This window comes from Hordeum vulgare, chromosome 6H, assembly GCF_904849725.1.
Source record: "Hordeum vulgare subsp. vulgare chromosome 6H, MorexV3_pseudomolecules_assembly, whole genome shotgun sequence".
In the NCBI taxonomy this organism is placed as follows: domain Eukaryota; kingdom Viridiplantae; phylum Streptophyta; class Magnoliopsida; order Poales; family Poaceae; genus Hordeum; species Hordeum vulgare.
Window position 1 is genome coordinate 69,650,937 of NC_058523.1, and position 20,640 is coordinate 69,671,576.

The following is a 20,640-nucleotide window of genomic DNA, read 5'->3' on the forward strand; positions in this document are numbered from 1 at the left end:
GTAAAACTTTTTCCTCGGCCTAGGCTGAGCTTTGAGTAATATATATACAGGTGGGGACTAAACCCTCAAAAGTAAAGGACATGTCAGTTGCAAAAAGACAATTTTTTGCTAAGAGAGCTTCAGCGGTAAGGGCCTCTTTGGTTCACAGGATTCTCGAAACACAAGAATAGGAAGAAACACATGATTATATTGTCACGTCCTCTTGGATCCTACAGTATCAACAACAACAATAAAAACTACAGGAATTTGCCCCAGCGATTGCTCAACATCACACATACGACAAGGGAATTGTAACAAGAGGTTTGACTGGAAATTTCCTCCAAAACATAGTGGAATGTAATCCTTTGAAAAAAATTCCGAAGGATTCCAATCCTATGAATCTAACGAGACCCATAAGGGGAAGAAATCCTAATGATTGAACTTCTCTAAAAATCTTATGACTTGCCTTCGAATCAAAGGAGCCCTAAGCTTGGCTTCAAAATCAGAATCATTTAGAGTGCCCCAAAGACCCCAGAACAGGGCAGCAGCCTGAATCTCAAATCATTTGCCCTCACCCAGATCAGGAGCTCCCCCCACAGATTCAGGTGCACGCGCCTAACCCATCACATTTCTAATGACACATCAGGGAAGAAAAGAGAGAGCTACGGAACACTGGAAAAAACAGGTGATCACTGCTCAATGGCTCCACCTAAAGGGGATTTGCCATCACCAGAAACATAACGTTTAAGTAGTTGTTCCCTAGTCGGAACCCTGTCTTGGATCACCTGCCAAACTAATACCTCGCTTTTCAAAGGAATAGACGATCTCCACAAAAACCGCAGCTGAGTGTCAGACACCAATCTAAATATCATCGCATTTTAGAAAGATTTAGTAGTGTACTGATGATTGCCTTGTCAAATCTTACCACACCTCGTCGGCAGAACGAGATATGTGTTCATTAGCAAGCATATCAAGCAAACGAGCCCATGGTTTCGCGAGGGCAGGCTGTGAATTTCAACCAAACCTAACACGTGTCCATTTGTTGAATTGCACGCACGAGCACGCCTGTTCAAACGTAACGCCTCTGCAAACTATGTCAAGGACAGTTGCACGCACGCATGAAGGGCTAGAATCTTTAACCACCGATAAGAGACTTCATCATAATGCAGCAGCAATTTCCAGCATGTTGGAGATGGGGGCAGTTTTCAGGATGTGGGAGACGTAGATGCCAGTAACTTCTTCGATGCGCAGCTCCGGTCTCATCAAGATAGTGCCCGTGTTCATCGTGCTGTTGCTGTCTGTAGTGCCAAGTATACAAGCCAGTGGATCCTCCTCAAATAATCCCTGCAAACGTAAACGTAGTAGAAGCAGGCGCTTATTACTGTTGGGTTTGGCTATTCGGCCTCTTGTACTAGAGGAAAATTGACTAGGTTTCTTTGTTCATTAAATAAGGATGTAGATTACTAGATTCCTTGGATCTAACAACCTGCAAATTAAACTGAACTTACAACGTTTGCACTTGATTCAGCCCCGGTGTTGTTTGCTTAATACTTCTCCACCCTTTCCATAACTTTTTTCTTCACTATTTCTGTAAGTTCCTCCTTCAACCTTTCCATAAAAGCGTTGTCCACATACGAATGGCGTTGGCGCCACCTGAAAAGTGGCTTCTCTTGATGTTCGTCACTGAATAGATGATCAACCACGTAGTGCCTCCTTAGAACTTCAACCAGTGATTTGTCGGTGCTTTGGTTATTGAGTATTCTGTGAATGGAGCAAATTGTTAGTTTAAGCACCTGAGACAGATACTTAGGAAAAAAGATATGACATCATTAGTTCACAAACGAGACATTTTAGCTAGCTCCCTCTTCGTGTGTTCTTGTCCATACTCCAAAACGATTGCAGCAAAACACTTCTGGAGATCATAATACTGCATCTTCATGTACAAGGAAAAACAACCTGAAATATAGCTTCATCGAATTAGCACTTCGAGTGCAAAAAGACAAGACTTTGGTTCATGGACACCTTATAATGAAAGAATCAACCCATGAAATGATTTCTAAGGTTGAGTCCATATTCCTGTCCAGATCATGTTGTACGGCAAAAACTAGGAGGAACATGTTAGATTGATCTCTTTCCCAATGGGCCCAACGGCCAATTGGACCTTGACTCACGCCCTGATCGGGGGCGTCCAGCCCAAGCAAGGTTGGTGGGCCCCTGTCGCGCAGTGCTATATGTAGAGGAGGTGGGGACCATGGCACGGGTTATGAGGTTCGCCGCCGCCACTGGTTCCCCACTCCTAACCCTAATCCGATCCAGAGGGTAGCACTGAAGCGATGGGAAGTCCATCACCGCCACCACCGGATCTCTCTCCTTCCCCACCGTCGTCACCACCTCACGACGGTCACCGGAGGGAACTCATCGAGTACGGCATAAGGTAAGATACCTCTACTCTCACCGAACACATCTAGCCTTGTTGATCCACGGGATCTATCAATGGTATCATGAGCCACAAGGCTTTAGATGTGTTACGGTTGCAAGAAGATAACGAAAACGAAAAAAGTTTCCCCTCCCCGATATGAACCCTAGAAGGGCAAAGTTCAAAGCAAAAAGAAAGCTTCACCGGAGTTCTCTCCGGCAAAGAAGCGCCGCCTCGGCCGCGCCTGTTCCTCTCGATCCCCACACGCATCGGCAAGCCGAGGTGTGGGGAAGAAGAACCTACCTCCTCGGAGGCAAAGTATGGATCTGATTAGATCCAAAAGGAAAACCAACAAAGGAATCGGATTGGATCCGAAAAAGGCAAACAAAAAAAAGGAGGGGAACATGCAAAGCAAAGAAAGCCACCCCTACGGGGGCAAAGTACAAGCTTCATCACCAAACCGCTCGACGGCGGCACGCTCACCGCAAGGTGGACGTGTAGCTGGCGAGGGGGATGGCAACGGAGCTGCCAAGAACCGAAAAGTAAAGGTCCGCTGGATCTCTCTCTCTCCATCACAGTAAAGAAAGGAAGAAGAAGGAACCACAGCCGACCGCTCGACGGCGGCGCACCCACAGCAAGGCGGATGCGCAGCCGGCGAGGGGAAGGTCATGGCTCCGAGGGAGAGATCAGGAAGGCAGCACGCGGCGTGGGGTTTCTAGACCACCACAGCCAGCGGCCGCAGGAGCTCCTCGGCGAGGCCAGGGCGCCGCCGCTCGAGGGCAAGGGCTTGACCGCTAGAGAGCACGAGACGCCTCGACGGGGCATGGAGCCTCCGCTCGAAGGGAGATGCGCTCGGCCTGCGCGGCGCGGAGGGCTTGGCCCAGGCGCCGGCGGCCGGCTGATGCTGCTACTCGTGCAGGGAGAACAAGGAGAAGGTGAGGCCAGCGAGCACGGCGCGGGCGACCTTGGTCGCCGTTGCCGGCGGCGCGCGCGGTACGAGACGAGAAAGCGGCTCGGGGGGCTCCGCCCCGGCGCCGGCGGCAGGCACCTGCTGCCTCGCGAGCCAGAAAGAGCTGCGGGAGCAGCGCTCCTCGAGAGGAGAAGGACACCAGAGAGATGAGCGACGCTGGGGGAGGGAATGAACCGCTAGGGTTCCCCCCGCCGGCTCGGTCCCATTTTTGTCTTCCCGATCCCCACGGGGGACCGTCGGATCATGATGGGCGGCCAGGATGGCTCCTGTGCCTAACCCTAGCCCAGCCGGGCCTACTGGGCCGAAAGAGCAGGCCTTGGGCCAAGGCAAAGCCTCAGGCGGCTGGAGGAAGCGCCTCGTCAGGCCCAGGCCGAAGGCACCACACAAAGTTTCTGTCTAGTAGGGAAATAGGCCTCAGGCCCAAAGAGGCTGTGCCATTTTTCCTTTTAAAAGGAATTTCAGTTTTCTGTCTAGTTTTAGGCAGATTTTTAAAGTTTCATCTATGCATATTTTTCTACGAAAATATGTTTAGAAAAGAGGAATTAAAATGTTCAAAGTTTCTGTAATTTTATACATAATTGCAACATTATTTTTCTAAAAAGAAAAATAAAAGATTCTGAAAATAAAAGAAATATTTTCAGAAAAAGTTTTAGAAAAGGGATTACAAAGTTCATGAATTTTTAATTATGACAGAATATTTTCTGTAATAGTAACATATTTTTTCTGAAAAGAAAAATAAAGGGTTCTGAAAATAAAAGAAAGATTTTCAGAAAAAGAAAAATTCATGGATTTTATAAAAGAGATTATAAAGTTCATAAATTTTTAATTTTAACAGAATAATTTTCTGTAAAGGTGCATGAATTTTTATATTCAAGTTTTTCCGTTGCAAAGTAAAAAGGTTTGGTCCTCCAATTAAATTGGAACCAACGGAAAAATTTAATTGGAAGAAATGTTATTAGCAAAGTTTTTCCCTTGTGGGTGAAATAAGATTCAAATAGTTTCCGCTATGACAAAAGAATGAAGTTTGTTTTAAAGTTAAAATATGGTATTGTTGTTTTCTGACCAACGTTGATGATAACAATACTATATTTGTATGAGTCATCTTATGTTTAAAGCTAAAATCTCTGATAAATTTTGTATCAAAGTGATCAATTTTCGGAGCACAGATAAAGAAATGCATATGATTAATGATGATGATGATTATTTCTTAGCAAAATTGTTCAATAGAAATACTATCATCACATTGTTTATGAGTTATATGCATTATTTCCATTTCTGCCCAACGGTGATATGGAATTAATGCAGAAGAATGATGTTTTATTCTAATTTTGCCACAACGGTGATTTAGAATATTCCAGAAAGTTCAAAAAGGTTTAATGTGCATGATTTTAATCAGACCAACGTAGGGTTATTTTTATGCTCATTACCGTTGTTTATTGGCTAAGTTTTCTTAGACTAAAAGTTATTCAAGCTTTCACTCATGAAAGCGAATGTTTGGGTACTAGTGACCCGAAAGATGGAAAAGAAAGGTCATAACTTGAGGGAATAAATTCTCTCTAAAGAATGGCTTCAAAAGAAAAGAACTCTTGGATATTAATTCAAGAAAAGAAAAGAGATAGATCATTGAGAGTCTTGGTTGACGAATGTCTTTCATGTACTCTCTATGATGGAGTCTCCTTTTTTCAGTCAACATGATTGAAATGAAACAAGCAACATGCATGTTTAATTTGACCAACGTCGGATCAAACATGTGTGTCAAAGATAATTCAGATTTATTTTTGAATTTGATGCAGTCAAAAGAGCCAATTATGGCATTTATGATGTCCCTTAAAGGGAATTACCCGCATGGCGGGAAAAGTCTGGGAAGAATGCCTGCGTAACCGGGTAAAGTTGACATTGTATTATGTCAACAATCCGTGTATGGCGGGAGAAATTTTGGCAAAGGTCTTATCCTGTATGACAGGAGAAAGTTATGATGACTCATGTGCGGTTAATGTGTCCCACTATGGGAGAAAAGTATGGAGTAGCTATTAAGTTTTCCTATTATCGACTGTACACTTTATGTGTAACGGTCATTATGCAATCACTAAATCCAGAAAGGATAAAAGTAACAGACGAACCTAAAGACAAGAATGATATGCAAGTGTGACTTGCAAAAGAGACAGTGATAAAGAACTCTGTTGAGTTTCTGAAATGAAATGAGGAAAAAGTACTCCCATACTAGTTAACTTATAACTTCATTTTACATGAAGAGATAAGATGAATGAGCTAGATAATCGAAGTTTCCTCATTTCACAAGAGCTATGAATGGGTTTCGAAATTGTGGCAGAAAAGTTCTTGCCACATTTCGAGGGGGAGAAAGAGACATGAAATACATTGTAATGTATTTCATGACTCCTTTGTACTTTAGATGATGTGATGCACATTATGCATCTAAAGTAATCCATTAATGAAGAATGTGATTGTCAAGGGGAGTATGACAGTCATCTGAATACCGTCATTATGATACCCCTAAAGAAAAGAAACAGCTGTATTTTCGGATCTTTTATAGTTCCGAAAGCAGACTAAGGAATACAACAGTGGTGCTTAAAGTGCCATAAAGAAGAAAGTTTAAAGATACGTCATTTCTTCAGTGAAGATGGAGTAATCTGGGGGAGCATGTTGTATGACCTATACAACACCTGTTGTTAGCTCTACAAAGGATCTTGTGATACAGGTCCGTGTAAAACCTATTGCCTTTTTGGAAATGGGTGACTAAAGAATTAATTTGCCTCTTGGTAATGATAGAGCAATGACAACCCCATATGAAAGAAGTGCCAGTACCTGAGATTTTGATGGTCTCTAGGAATGTGAAAATCAGATACTTGTGACTGCTATAAAGTCTATGTTAGTGAAATTCCATCATTTGAATTTCACTAACATAGACTTTATGAAGGGTCTACAAGGCAAATGTGACTCCAAAGGAAATATGTAAAGGTGTAAAACATGACTTAAATCGAAAGATTTTTGTGTAAAGAAAATGAGAGGACAATCGTAATCATGCAAAGTTATAGAATGGGAAATTCGTTTCCCAATTCCTGTGCATGTGGATGACGTCCTACTTGCAAGTGGTGATGTCAGTCTACTGCAGGAGGAGAGAAGAAGTTCTTGTCCTCAAAGTTCAAAAGAATAAATAAGGGGGTATTAGGAATGTCGCATGGACATGCTAAGAAAGATCTCTAAAGTATGCATACGAGAAAACCTACGTCTGTTCTTATAGTCAAGGGTAATGGAAGTGGAAACTATGGTGTTCCAAAAGTTAATAAGAAAAGATTGTAAACGGATATGGTACCATATGCTTCAGTTGTTGGAAGCTCAAGAAATTACCCTGACACGGTTCACGTATATATCCGGGTTGTTTTGGCAATGTCCAGTCCATAGATAAATCAATGGAATGGAGTCAAAGATATCGGCCTCATGCTAAAATAAATAAGTGCTCTCAAAAGATTGTGAGTACAAAGGCAGGACTTGTGAAATGTATAGCGAAATCCACAATTGTCGCTAACTTACATACTCGGAGTTTTGTGTGGAAAATCTCCAAATGAGTGAAACGATTGTCATCAATGTGATGCAATGATATGTTATAACTTTATATGAGGCTGAGGGATAGGCGAAATGGTTAATGGCTACCTATACCCGGAGTTGATAATGGTTGACAACAACGATAACCATTTTAAATTCTTTCGCTCGTGTCACAACGAGTCAAGTGTTGATGCCAAACACACTGACAAAGAGTTACGTGTTGTGAAGGAGAAAGTCCGGAATTATGGAAAAAATGCTTGAAGCATAAAAGCAACAAACAAGTGTTTGCAGATCTGCTTATCAAAGGCTTACCGCCCAGTGTGTTCGGAGAACACATAGTCGACATGGGTTTTATGGTATAGTCTAATATTTCCGGACAATAAAGGGCCCAAGGTTAAAGAATCTGTCTCAAAATAAAGAGGTACATTGTGGCTGTCTGATTCCATCGGCAATTGAGCCGTGACGATGAAACATGCCCTATGTATTGATCTGTTACGAAACGGGTAAAGTTAAAAGTATATGATGATATCAAGGGGGAGAATGTTAGGTTGATCTCTTTCCCAATGGGCCCAACGGCCCATTGGACCTTGACTCACGCCCTGATCGGGGGCGTCCAGCCCAAGCAAGGCTGGTGGGCCCCTGTCGCGCAGTGCTATATGTAGAGGAGGTGGGGACCATGGCACGGGTTACGAGGTTCGTCGCCGCCACTGGTTCCCCACTCCTAACCCTAATCCGATCCAGAGGGTAGCACTGAAGCGATGGGAAGTCCATCACCGCCACCACTGGTTCCCCACTCCTAACCCTAATCCGATCCAGAGGGTAGCACTGAAGCGATGGGAAGTCCATCACCGCCACCACCGGATCTCTCTCCTTCCCCACCGTCGTCACCACCTCACGACGGTCACCGGAGGGAACTCATCGAGTACGGCATAAGGTAAGATACCTCTACTCTCACCGAACACATCTAGCCTTGTCGATCCACGGGATCTATCAGAACATACTAGCAGATTTAGTTAAAACCCAAAATTTAAAAGGTTCTACTACTTATTAGTGCATATACATAAATGCTTTTACAGACTGTCATTATCAATACAAATTTACAGGGGCCAGTGACCAGGTTAAAAGCATTTAGGATTACCGCAACCATAGCCCAACATCAGTATTCCAGGAGGACGTGAAAGTGGAACCCCAAGCAATTTCTGAACTGCACAAAAGAGTAGAAGTAAGCATGTGCATGTATGATACCAACGGCAAGTCCCTGCAGCAGCAAACTCAACAATAATACTAGTTGTGTAGCTTTTACTCTGTTCGAGACTTGTTATTTTCTGAAAAGGAGGATAACACGTGCTTTTACTCTGTTCAGCACTTCTGCACCGAAGGTTATTTGTTTCATTTTGCCTGAATTGAAATAGGCGTTCGATTGAGGTGGTGTTCTGTTTTGAATAGCTTACCAAATATCTGGGGGCATAAGCTAACAACTATAGTACCCTTGTTCCTAAATAGGCGGCGTATCTTTGTGCGTATAAATACAATATAAAAAACTTCTTTAGCTACACATTATACTGGAAGATATTCAGTTTGGTGGCGTGAAATTAATACCTTTTGGGTTTACCTTGAAAACCACTTCCATAATATCGCAATTTTGTAAAAGTTCACTCTTTTCCTTTTGCAGGTATTATAAAAGTTCACTCTATCATTTCTATATGCAGAGTAACAGCAAAGACTATCCAAAACATTGTAAATTTGTACCAAAACTGGTATATATCACTTAACATGTATGTTTGCTAAGACATTCTTACATGCATAGTTTTTCTTTTTTGCGAAGTAAACCGAACGGGGGTAGTATCCAGAATTTAACACAAATTTGTATCTCCCAAAGTAACTGTGCCCAGCATAAAAGAATTTTTTTGGTGATTGGTTCTCATTTGCTACGGCCACAAATGAAGCAATCGGTCACCTTGTCCCGTGGCAAACCAGAGAGCGAGCAATCCTCCACCAAGACCTGATGCCGCGCCGCTCACGATGCGGGCCACGGACGCGAACAAGCTGCATCTTCGGAACATGGTATCCTCCACCGAGTGCACCGGGCCCTGCAACTTTACCCGCCCCAAATCAGGAACCCGCAGCCTGCCACCACGAACAAGAAGAAGAAGGTCGGCAGTAGCGCCGGACGAACCTGGTCACGCAGGGAGACGTCCAGATCGCGCATCACCCCACCCCCCCAGCGGCGCTGCATTGGCGACACAAAACCCACGCAAAAACACCCGTCAGTCCGTCAGAGCACAGACCAGGAGGGAATTAACGAGACCTTCGGCCGCGAGGGCCGATGGAGGAGGCGTCTCGGGCGAACCTCGCCCCGTAGGTGCGGGAGGATCTGCTCCAGGAACATCGCCGGCGGCAGCTCCGGCGCCGTCGCCGCACCGGGAGGGAGACTGCAACGATTTGGACTAGGGAGAAGTGGGGGGAAAGAGGAAGGCGAGACAGCGCTGGGGCGTTTGATTTGTGGGGGCGGGGTCTTCACTTTGCGAGTTTCATCACCATCCAGCAGGTCTGGGCTGCCGCGCGCTTTTTTGACCAGGGTCGCTGACTAGGTGCGGCTCCAGCATCTGACAGGTGTCTTTGCCAGTAGCTCCAACATCTGGAGCACATTTAATGAGCTTATTTAAATTTAAAATCTCCTCGGAACCCCCGAATGGCATGTGTTTAGTTGTATTTCTGGTGCGCGTCATGTAAAATTGATGTTTTTTAATGAAGAGCAACAAGGATATTATAATGAGTTTAGAAACTTGCTTGCCAGCAAAACAATAAATCTTCCAACAAAAATTCTAGTTTTTTTTTGGAAAAGGAGGTTAAAACCCCTGACCTCTGCATCAATCGATGCATATAGTCATCTTTATTACTTATTTAACAAAGGTCTGACAAAATATACATCAAACCATCCAAAGCCCTCACTCACACCTATAAAACGCGATAATGTGGAGTGCTCTCACTCCTCATATCTAAAACCGGTGTCGTCGTCGATCCATCCACATAACGTATCGGAACTAACAGCCGGTGCAGCAGACCTAAAGCGTACATCACATGCACACGTTTTACAAGCCGTCATCATCATCGAAGCGCTGACCCATCTCCAGGAGAGAAATCCGCATCATCCATGCCAGTCCGGCCATCCGTCGATGCCACCTCCCTGCGCTCATCCATCCAGACGCGAAGACTCTATAAGATCTGTCGTGGGTAGCACATTCCGAACAGGCATGACAAAACGTAGCACCTGTCGGCCAGGCATGATCGGACATCACCTTCAAAGCTCCGTGCAGGACGAAGACGCTCCACCTCCTGCCTCTGTCTTCCAGCGCTGCTCCACAAACGATGCTCCCTAGAGAGGAACGACACCGCAATGCCGCCATCATCCGATCTGGAAAACCAGATCCTAGGGTTTCCCCCTGGAGCAGCACGAGTGGATCGACATCCCTGCGCTCCTCCATCCAGACGCGAAGACTCTATAAGATCTGTCGTGCGTAGCACCTGCCGAAAAGGCATGCAAAGCATAGCACGTGTCGGCCAAACATGACCTGACATCACCATCGAAGCTCTGTCCAGGACGAAGACGCTCCGCCTCCTGCCTCTGTCTTCCAGCTCTGGTCCACAAACGATGCTCACTAGAAAGGAACGACAATGCAATGTCGTCATCGTCCAATCTGAAAAACCATCATAGAATCATTCCATGGCACGCTAGGGTCCCATAGGGCCAGCAACCATAGATTTTAGTTCCCCTCACTCTGCCATGCTGCAAGGTGAGGAGGACCTTGCATCTAAGTAGGCATAATTGAAAGTATTGATAACGTGATATCTCCGGTCTTCACCGGCGACGTCCTAGTAGACAGTGCAATGCCATTGAGAATAAACGCACAAATAACTTGATTATCATGACTTTCATGATGTTTCCTCGAGCCGGCATAGGATAATTGTACTATATTTGTACTTTGTATATATTTTATTAATATATAGCAAAATTGCGTGTACCTTGCAACGGAATAAAATAAATCATCCATCATGCACACACCAACGACATCAGCAAGTCTTCTAAAAACATTCACAATGCCACACGACAAACAACATGATAAGTGGAGCTGCACAAAAATATAAAGGTGGGATGATTTTGAAAGTGTACTCAAGGTGTTTCTAATCTATTAAATAACACAAATATCTACCTATCGCTATCTCTTTATGCCTCCATTCATTGTCACTCCTATGTGATGCCCAATAAATATTGCATTAGGATAGGGCCAGACCCACAATGGTGCCAAATGTGTGGCCGGCACAGGGCCCAAAATTCTGAAGGCCCCTAAATTTAGCTGGACTGGCCCATTCTATTATGTTATTAGAAATATAAAAAAAGGGTAAGTGCGAGGACTCAAACCACAACAGTTTCGATATGAATGTTCAGCTTCAACCATCACGACGCAACGACATAACTGTACAAGTGCTTCGTTTTCACTCTTTCATAGTTTGTTGTTCAGTTCGGTTTATTATTCATCTTTTCCTTTTTATTTTTTCTCATTCTTTTCCATTTTCTTTAATGCGTGGTTTCTTTAAAATTCGTGAATCATTTTTAAAGAGATGTACTTTTTTAAATGGGTCATTTTTTAAAAAACAAATTGATGAAAATTTTCAATTTCAATGAACTTTTTTCTAATTTTGATAGTTTTTCCGAAATCAATTAATTTTTTAACATTGTTGTAATTTTTGAAAAAATGATGAACTAAAAGAATGAGGATGTTTAAATAAATAGCAACCAAGCGTTGAATAGATATTACTTCTTTATATGTTCGATTTTTATGTAAGATATTATATTATATATATATTATAATTGCTCGTTAATATGTTTTTTGGTGAGGTAGGGCCCTATTGTTTAGTTTCGCACATGGCCCTACATTTTTCTTTTCCGACCCTGCATTAGGATGAAAATAGCAAAGTAGATGTTAGTACTTAATGATAGTATGTGCATAAAAGCATTATTTTTGTCTTGCTGATATATGTGTTTACAACATATAATCCAATTCAAGACTTGATTTGGTTGCAAACATATTAGACAACTTCACAAAAAAACAATCAATTTGTAAGGACATGCATGCCAAATATTCAAGATTTCATATCAACACCTATATATAAATCACGGTTCCAATAATAGTTTTTGTGAAAGCAATAAACTATCACATCTCCTCAGTTTAAATGGGATAAAACATATACAGTCAGCATTTTGAAAATACCACATGTAAAAAAGATATTGATTAAGGTTGCATCATAAACATAGTTTTAAAAATGATTAGCATGCAAGATATTAGCATATTTGAAATGTACACATTTTTATGAGGGATTTTCCTATATAACATATATAACATGTTAGATCTGAAGTTACGGTTTAAAATATACAAATATTTAAAAAGCATTTAAATCTGTCAAAAACTTGGGTCTCCAAGACTAAAGAGGGAAGCCATACCGACTGAGATGTCTCAGTCATTGTGATACTAGATGATGCCCCGCGCGTTGCTGCGGGAAACATGATAAACATATGCATAAATATGTGCTAACAAATAAAACTATTGCAAAAAATAGGATTGCTATTGGTTTCTATTTTAAAAACTATAAATCATATGAAGCATTTAGCAAAATGATGTATGAAATTCTAAACTACTAGAGTGAAGTAAACACGTGCCATTTTAGAAGAAAAAATGTTTAACATGGTCTACTTATATTTGCTCTAAGCGTCCAATGTTTATACCATTTATGCCCACACAAAAATTAGTGAAATAATTGATAGATTAGTGCACAAATTGTAATTTATGTCGACATGCAAGATTTGATGTTGTGACATGATTACTTGAGAGGAAAAATATGTATTTATAACCACATGCATGACTTGATGATGTAGCATGGTTGCATGAGGAAGAGAAATAGATAATTACATGAAGAGTAAACATAAGTACTTATAACCACATGCATAACTTGATGATGTAGCATGATTGCATGAGGAGAAAAATAGATAGTGGGTTGCAACTATTTAGGAATAGAAAATACCGCGGGATTGAGCATTATTGAACCAAAGGTGATGGGCACGTGTAAAGGAAAAAACTATTTTTTATTTATTTATGGGTGACATGGTGAATAATTTATGTCAGCTTTAGGGGTGATTTAAAAACGGAGTGGAATAAGAAATAGCCCTTTTATTAGTACTAGCAAAATTGCCCGTGCGTTGCAATGGAAGAAAAAAAAAATCTTCAATGGCCATGACCACATTTTGCTGCATCATTGAAATACACTATCACTCTCATTTTCTTGAAATCGTGAAGATTTTTTTAAATCATCAGCATTTTCTAAACTCTTGAACATACCTGAAACCATGAACATTCTTAAAATTCACGAACATTTTTACAAAATTGTGAATGTTTTCTAAAATCTAGCATGTTTCTGAATTCATAAACATTTTGTACTATTTGCAAACATATTAAAAAATGAACGTTTTAAAAAACATTTTTCTTGAATAGGCAAACATTTCTAGGATTGTCGAACATTTTTCGGAAATTGGTGAGACAATTGCTGGAATCCATGAATTTTGTTTATATAACGAACATTTTTTTATTGATGCACATTATTGAATCAGAGAAACATTTGATCAATCAATAAATTATTATGTAAGTCACGAACAGCTTTTCAGTTTTCAGGATAATTTTCAGATCATGAACATTTTTTGAATTGGCTAAATTTTGTTTAATTTCATTCACATTTATAATTACACTGGCTTTTGAGAAAAAACTTGAATTTTTTTATTTCTCAGAAAATTGTTTTCAAAATTATGAACATCTATTTGAAATCACGAACATTTTCTGAATACATTAACATTTATGAATTATTAAACATTTTATTCAAAATTCTCAAGTTTGTAAAATTTTCAGAACTTTTTTCAAGTCCCAATTTATTTAAAATAGAAAAACCGAAGACGTAAAAGGACAACAAAAAATAACGAACGAAATTTGAAAAATATTCCTTATTGACATGAGCGGGGACCAAACAGGCATGCTGTGTATTCTTCCAGCATGCAAAACGCAGTATAAAAGGATCCTATTGCATAGTCCGGCCCAGACAAAGATTCCTTTGTGTGAAATGTATTTTATCTCTTATGGGTGACATCAGTGGGTAATATTTTTTAATTTTGATGGCAATTTTCATGACGTATCGTCGGAAGCATAACAACTTATTATTAGCCACTTCATTATTACTAGAAAATATGTACATGCGTTGCAACAGAATAGTAAATATTTTTTATCCGAGCCATTGTTCTCGTTTCGATTCAATTTTGATTCACCTACGATAAGACTCAGATAACAATTGTTCGGTGTCGTTCGATATTAAGGATGTCGTTTCTATAAATTAAGTCTATTTTAAAAAGTCTATATGTGTTACCGTCACATGCAGCGGATAAAACACAAATTAAGATCATATGTATCGGTTCTAATATTAATGTTCATGATAATCAAAATAATTGTTTGGATATTTTTAAAATAAATCTTCATATACTTCTAATGTTCATGATTTTTATAAATGTACATATATGCTATAAAAATATTTGTATATTCACTATAAAAAAGAATTGTGTAGTCCGTTGGTAAGTACGCATGTGAACTTGGCCAAAGAAAATGAGTTAAATACATCACGGGTGCCTTAACTTGTCATGTCCGGTCAGTTTAGTGCCTAAAGTTGAAAAATACATGAAAGTGGTGCTCTAACTTGTCCGGCTGTGCAAATACGGTGCCTCGTACAGTATCCAGGCATATGCCTTGCCCGCATAGCGAGCCACTATGATGGCGGCCCGCGTGTCAGTGACCGGGAGCATTTTTTACATCCAGCCCCTCACATTTTATTTATTTACCCATAATTGTATCACATACATATGCATACTGATGGGTCCAACCTATCAGGTTTGGGTCCCGCATATCAACTACACCAAGCACGGTTGTATGTGCAAATCATAGATATAATGAAAATTATAATAATGATACCATGCAAGATATTAAAGAAAAATAAGAAAGAAAAAAGTGATCTGATGTTTTGAACCTAGGAGCTCACGTGTGCCACCCTTGCAATCTAGCCGATAAACCAAGCAAAATCTTATGTTTATTTAGAGCATCTAGTTGGAATTTTCCTATGAATTTATTTATCTCACCCTTTAAAAAATGTAAACATTATTTCTCCATTTTAGGCATCACGTGCTGTCGTGCCTCGTGGTTATATTGTTCATCGAGGGACCTCTGCTAACCATTTGATGTCTAAATGAGATAATTTACTTCTTAAACATTTTAGTATCAAGGGAGATTTAGGAAATGTGCTGGTGCATTTGAAAAAAATGCTTTTGAAACATGTGTCACGGGTATTATAAAATTATAAAATTATATTTGAAAGATGTTTGTCATGCGTTCAAGAAAATGACAACATGTATTTTTATAAATGTTCAACGTGCATTGGAAATGTTATTGTGTAAAATTGTTCTTACATTTCTACAACCACATTTAAGATATTTTAATACATTTCTAAAATTACTACTATTACACACTAATTTCTAATGCACATCAAACAGTTACATTGTCAATTTTTCTGTAAATGTGTATTTTAAAAATATAGTAAGACAATGAAGATACACACTAATTGTCCGTGCTTGTGGTCCTGCATGAAGATACATAAATTTACACAACAATTTTCAATATACATTGAACTGTCTAAATCCACATAATTTTTTTAAACGTTCACGTTAACCTCTTGAAAGTACACAATAATAAAAATATAATAGATGTTTAAAATACACAATAATGCCCTACCGATAATTACTGTATATTTATTTGGTAAAATTTACATATCATGAAAATTAAACATGATCTTGATTTTTTCTATAAAATTATAGCAAATGTGTTGAAGAATTGCAGAACGATACGCCGAATTGATCTTTATACATTTCTAGCTAATACTACTACGTATAACTTAGTTTGGCTCGGTGACCAGCATGTTATTGCATTAAGCAGGATGTCCCAGCTTCAAATTTTCATCCCAACAAAAATAAAAAATTACTCGTTCACTTCCAGCCACTGACTCGTGGGCCGCCGCCATGCTGGCACGTCACACGGGCAAGGCGTACATCCGAATACGGTAGGAGGCACCGTATTTGCACGGTCGAACAAGTTAAAGCACCATTTTCGTGTATTTTACAACTTTAGGCACCAAACTGACCGCACATGACAAGTTAAGGCACCCTTGATGTATTTAACTCAAAGAAAATACATACATAGGGCCTTTGATTATGGGACATGTACAAAGGGAGAGAGAGGCTGGTGAAAGTACAACATTCCTACGGATTGTAGCTGATCCATAATATTTATTTCCCTCGCTCGTTCCTTACCAAGCAGCACAGAGCAATGTGTGTGGCACATTTATTTGTAATATGAATCGATGTCGGTACAAAGAAATGACGAATTATACATCACTAGCAAAAGGGCCCGTGCGTTGCAACGGAAGGAAAAATACCACACGCTTTTAATCTTTTTATAATCATTTTGATTTATTAAAATAATAAGCTAACTAACTAATGTAGTCTGTCCTATCATATTTTGTTGAGAAATCAATCTGTCCATTGTTAATTCCACCATGATGAGAAATTGAGCGAGACAAGCAAAGCAAAATAAAGAGGCTACGTGAATTGATCAGTGAATTGTTATCTTATTTCACTCATGGGGTAGAGAATGTGGGATCACATGACAAACTGAAGGTGGTGTTCCATTTTCTCTCTACAACAATGCAATCTTACATTTAATACATTCATTCATTAGCAAACAAATTTCCACACAAAAACAATCTTGTCGGTGCTTGGCACACGGTTGGAGGCATGGGGAGGGGATCTCACCAGATGATGAGTTCCTGTCGGAGGAGGGTATACGGTGAGGGGAGCAAGGGTTAGGCGCCTCTATCTGACCATAAGGAGTCGCCGTTGCCGCGCCATAACCTCGGATTTCCCCGTGTGAGCCATGGAGGCCCGCCTCCGCCTGCAAGTACTTCGCTACGCCGCGCCGCCGTCGTTCTGCATCGAGCAGACGCATCATCCCAAGTCGTTGTAGCTGTCGCGTTGATTTGATCCAGAAGTTGTGCTCGAGCGCCAAAACGGGGGCAACGAGCGGGCAGAGGTACGGCCGCGGAGGCGGGTGAGTTGAGATCGACAGCGGTGGTGGTTGAGGTCGGCCGCGGCGGTGAGTGGTGTGGCAGTGGCCTGGGCACAGGCCAGGGTGGACCAGGGTCGACGCGATGCGCTCGAGCGCCGCAACGGGGGCAGTGAGCGGGGAGAGGTACGGCCGCGGAGGCGGGTGGGTTGAGATCGGCAGCGGTGGCGGTTGAGGTCGGCCGCGGCGGCGAGTGGTGTGGCGGCGGCCTGGGCACAGGCCTGGGTGGCCCAGGGCCGACGGGAGGAGGCTATGCGTACGGGTATAATTTTTGCAGCGAATCGTTTGTTCCTTTTACGTTGCATATAAATGATGGAGCGCGGGTTGAATAACAGAAATTATAGGATTTTTTTATAAAAATGCCGCGGTGGGTTTTCCGACGAAAGCAATAGCCGCTTTATTATTAGGTATAGATTAATTTTGGTTGCGTCCTAAATAGGTTTTTTAAGAAACGGAAAAATAAATAGGTTTTTATAAATAGTTAATAGATAAAAATTACACCATATTCAGATTCTATGCATATTTCTAATTAAATTTTATATATAATGTATTGAAATTGGAGTTAGTGTTTAAAATATGTGTTTATTTTGAAAAATATCTGTTCTAGATGGATTGCGGGTTGTTTAACGCAAACATTAGGGTGTTTTACGTGAAAATTAAAAAAAAGGATTGTTGTGAATTAAAGTCAGACTATGGGCTAATTATTATAAAAGTTAGGGGGATTTTGATAAAAAGAAAAGAAAAACCGTTCCGACTTAAAAATGTACTATGGGTTGATTACCTAAAACTACAGGAGCATCTACAAGATTGCTGTCGACGGACGACCAAAAGCGTTAGTAGCTTTATTATTATAGATAAATATTATGTATACATATATAGATGGGACGCGGCGTTTCGGCTCTTGGGTGCATCTGTACCCGTGCCGTCGAAAAAAATTAAAACAAATACTAAACAAATTAAAAAAAATTGTGTGATAGATATTTTGATGCGTGAGGTTTGCTCCAAATTTCAAGTTATTTGGACATCTGAGCATCTCTCGGCAAAAAAGACAAAATTTGGGTCTGTGAAAAAGGTTGACTGTTCACAATTTTTTTGACCCGATTTGTCTTTTTTGCCGAGAGCTGCTCGGATGTTCAAATAACTTGAAATTTCGAGCGATCCTCACGCATCAAAATATCTACCACATAAAAAAATTGGAATTTTTTGAATTTATTTAGTATTTGTTTTTTGATTTTTTTTGTGAGAGGGAGCAGATGAGCTCGGGCTCATAAGAGGATTTCTCTATATAGTGTATATGTAGAATTTGCCGTAGAACGATTTTTATACAATTTTTGGTTCAAAGAAAAATAATAATAAACGTAGTCTGATCTTCTACTACTATGGCGAAGCCTTACCGAGTGGGCCGAAGAACGAGTTCGTGCCTCAACAGGTTTGGCGAACTTTGCGATTTTTAGGTTTATGAGCATGATCGGTTTGCTACCAATATTTGGCTAGCCAAATGTTGGCAATACCAAGACTTGTCAAGTATGGACAAATTTATGTGAGATAGCCAAGTTAAGTTGGTAAGCAACCAATTAGTAGCCAACATTTGGCATAATGCCAAATATTAGCATTGCCATTTTTTGACACTAAACCAATTATACGCTATGTTCTTGCAGATTCGATTATATGGATCAAGGGAGTTTGCGTTGGTGTTTTATGTCCGCTTTTGTTGGTGCGGTCTGTTATGACTTTGGAGTCATGATTTGGCGTTCTATCAAATATATTGTGCTTCGATGACCCCTACTTTTAGGTAGTTATCCCGGCCCAATTACATTTAGTGCTCATGTCTTTCCATATTTATGGATGGAAACTCAAGGGAGTTTCTATCAAGTTTCATGTAGGTGCACCGCGTCGCTTGCCCGAGCTGACTACAACCTCTTTCTCAGAGCAATTCTAGCAGACTCCGCAAAACGGCCGGTCCGCAAAAAATTCGACGATTATACGGGTTTAGTCTGTTTTTTCTGTTAGAGCAGACACTGTAAACGCGGCCCGATCCGTAAAACTTTTGCAGTGGCCCGTAAACGCGACCGTTCGACCAGTATAACTGCGGGTTCGATCGTTGGATGCGGGTCGAAACCCTATCCCTCCGCCGCCGCGAAAAGTCCTCCCACCTCATCGCCGACGCCTCCAATCCGCCGCCGTGCGCCTCCATTCCGTCGCGTAGCCGCTCCAATCCACCGCCCTTAATGGCCAACTCCGGTAGCCGTAGGAACGACGACCCCGAGAGGGCTCGTTGCGTCAGATCCAACGCTGCCCGTAAGCGCGCCGCCCGCCGGTACGCCCAGTGGGGCATGGCGCCGTCGCTCCTCCGTCGCGAGACAGAGGAGTACGACCGCGCGCGCGGCCGCCTCTTCTCCGGCAGCTCATTCGAGGCGTCGAGCTCGCGCTCGTCCTCCTCCCTCCCACCGGTGAAGAGGGAGCTCGAAGAGCTCCCGTCGGTGAAGATGGAGCCGGAGGCCGAGGCGGTGCCGGAGCGACGTGCCGGGGCCGTCGTCGGACCGGAGGATTTTCTCCGTCCGGCGGATGCGGATAGCCTTCTGCCTGTGCTGCTGGCGCGGAGTGCACGAGAGCTGGAAGAGTACCAGCAGCGCCGCCGGAGGGAGGAGGAGATCCGCACCGTGCTCTACGAGCAGGGTGTCGCATCAGTCATCGCCTTCGGCCACAAGGTGAAGGAGTGGCGCCGCGAAGCGACTGCGCAGAAGCGCATCTACGTCGAGCTCTCCTCCGACGAGGACGACGACTGAATGTAGGATATCTACTACTGCACGAGCTCGACTCCGGTGAGCTTCATTTTGCGTAGTGCGGTAGGATAGCTAGTAGCTCTGGTGAGCTCCGATGAGCTCCAGTAGGTGATGCTCCCCTCTAGTACTGAATGTAGTTTGTATGATCATGACTGTGGTTCCAATTTCACCCGCGAATGTTTATTTTTTAAATTATGCAGTTTCATTATGCGGATTCTGTTCTGCAGCGCAACATTTCGTCCCGCAAAATTCCACTTCGTCGAACTGTAAAACGCGTTTGCAGATCGTGATTATACATGGTCTGCTAGAGTTGCTCTTAAAATCTTGACGGTATTTCACATTCAATAATTTAATACCATAGAGAAGATGATTCCGAAAAATTTCACTATAATTCTTTGTTCTATGAGTTATATATTAAAATATAGGAAACTCCTTCCCAACAGTCGGATGCAAATACGCGTGTCATCAGCTGCCGCATCTGTCAACCACGTGTCCAGGTTGATGGGCCACTGTTTGCGTCCATTTTCATACGCACGCGCCACGAAGCCAACTTGTCGGTATCGCTCGGTCCGTGTTGTATTCTCCTGTGGCCATGGGTTTTTTCTCCTGGCTATGCCTACTACTGCTGCCGCCAGTAACATTATTTTGTTTTTTATAAGATCTGACTTATTATTC

The 20,640-nt window shown here is 41.7% G+C and overlaps 1 protein-coding gene across 3 annotated transcripts; it reads right to left on the reverse strand.

Annotated features, from left to right (window-relative positions):
* Positions 1–841: 841 nt before the first annotated feature.
* LOC123402396 lies at positions 842–9,425 on the reverse strand. 3 transcript variants are annotated; one of them, XM_045096314.1, is made up of 7 exons: positions 9,277–9,424; positions 9,103–9,156; positions 8,884–9,016; positions 8,065–8,130; positions 1,827–1,935; positions 1,488–1,740; positions 842–1,323 (listed from the first exon to the last, which is right to left on the reverse strand). In XM_045096314.1, the coding sequence occupies exons 1-6, from the start codon at positions 9,313–9,315 to the stop codon at positions 1,524–1,526; spliced, it is 618 nt and encodes a 205-aa protein (XP_044952249.1). In that variant the 5' UTR covers positions 9,316–9,424; the 3' UTR covers positions 842–1,323; positions 1,488–1,523. The 3 variants fall into 3 exon arrangements, 1 of the variants encoding a protein (XP_044952249.1); XR_006611272.1 differs by having other exon boundaries at positions 8,065–8,125; positions 9,277–9,425; XR_006611271.1 differs by having other exon boundaries at positions 1,466–1,740; positions 9,277–9,425.
* Between the last annotated feature and the right edge of the window lie 11,215 nt (positions 9,426–20,640).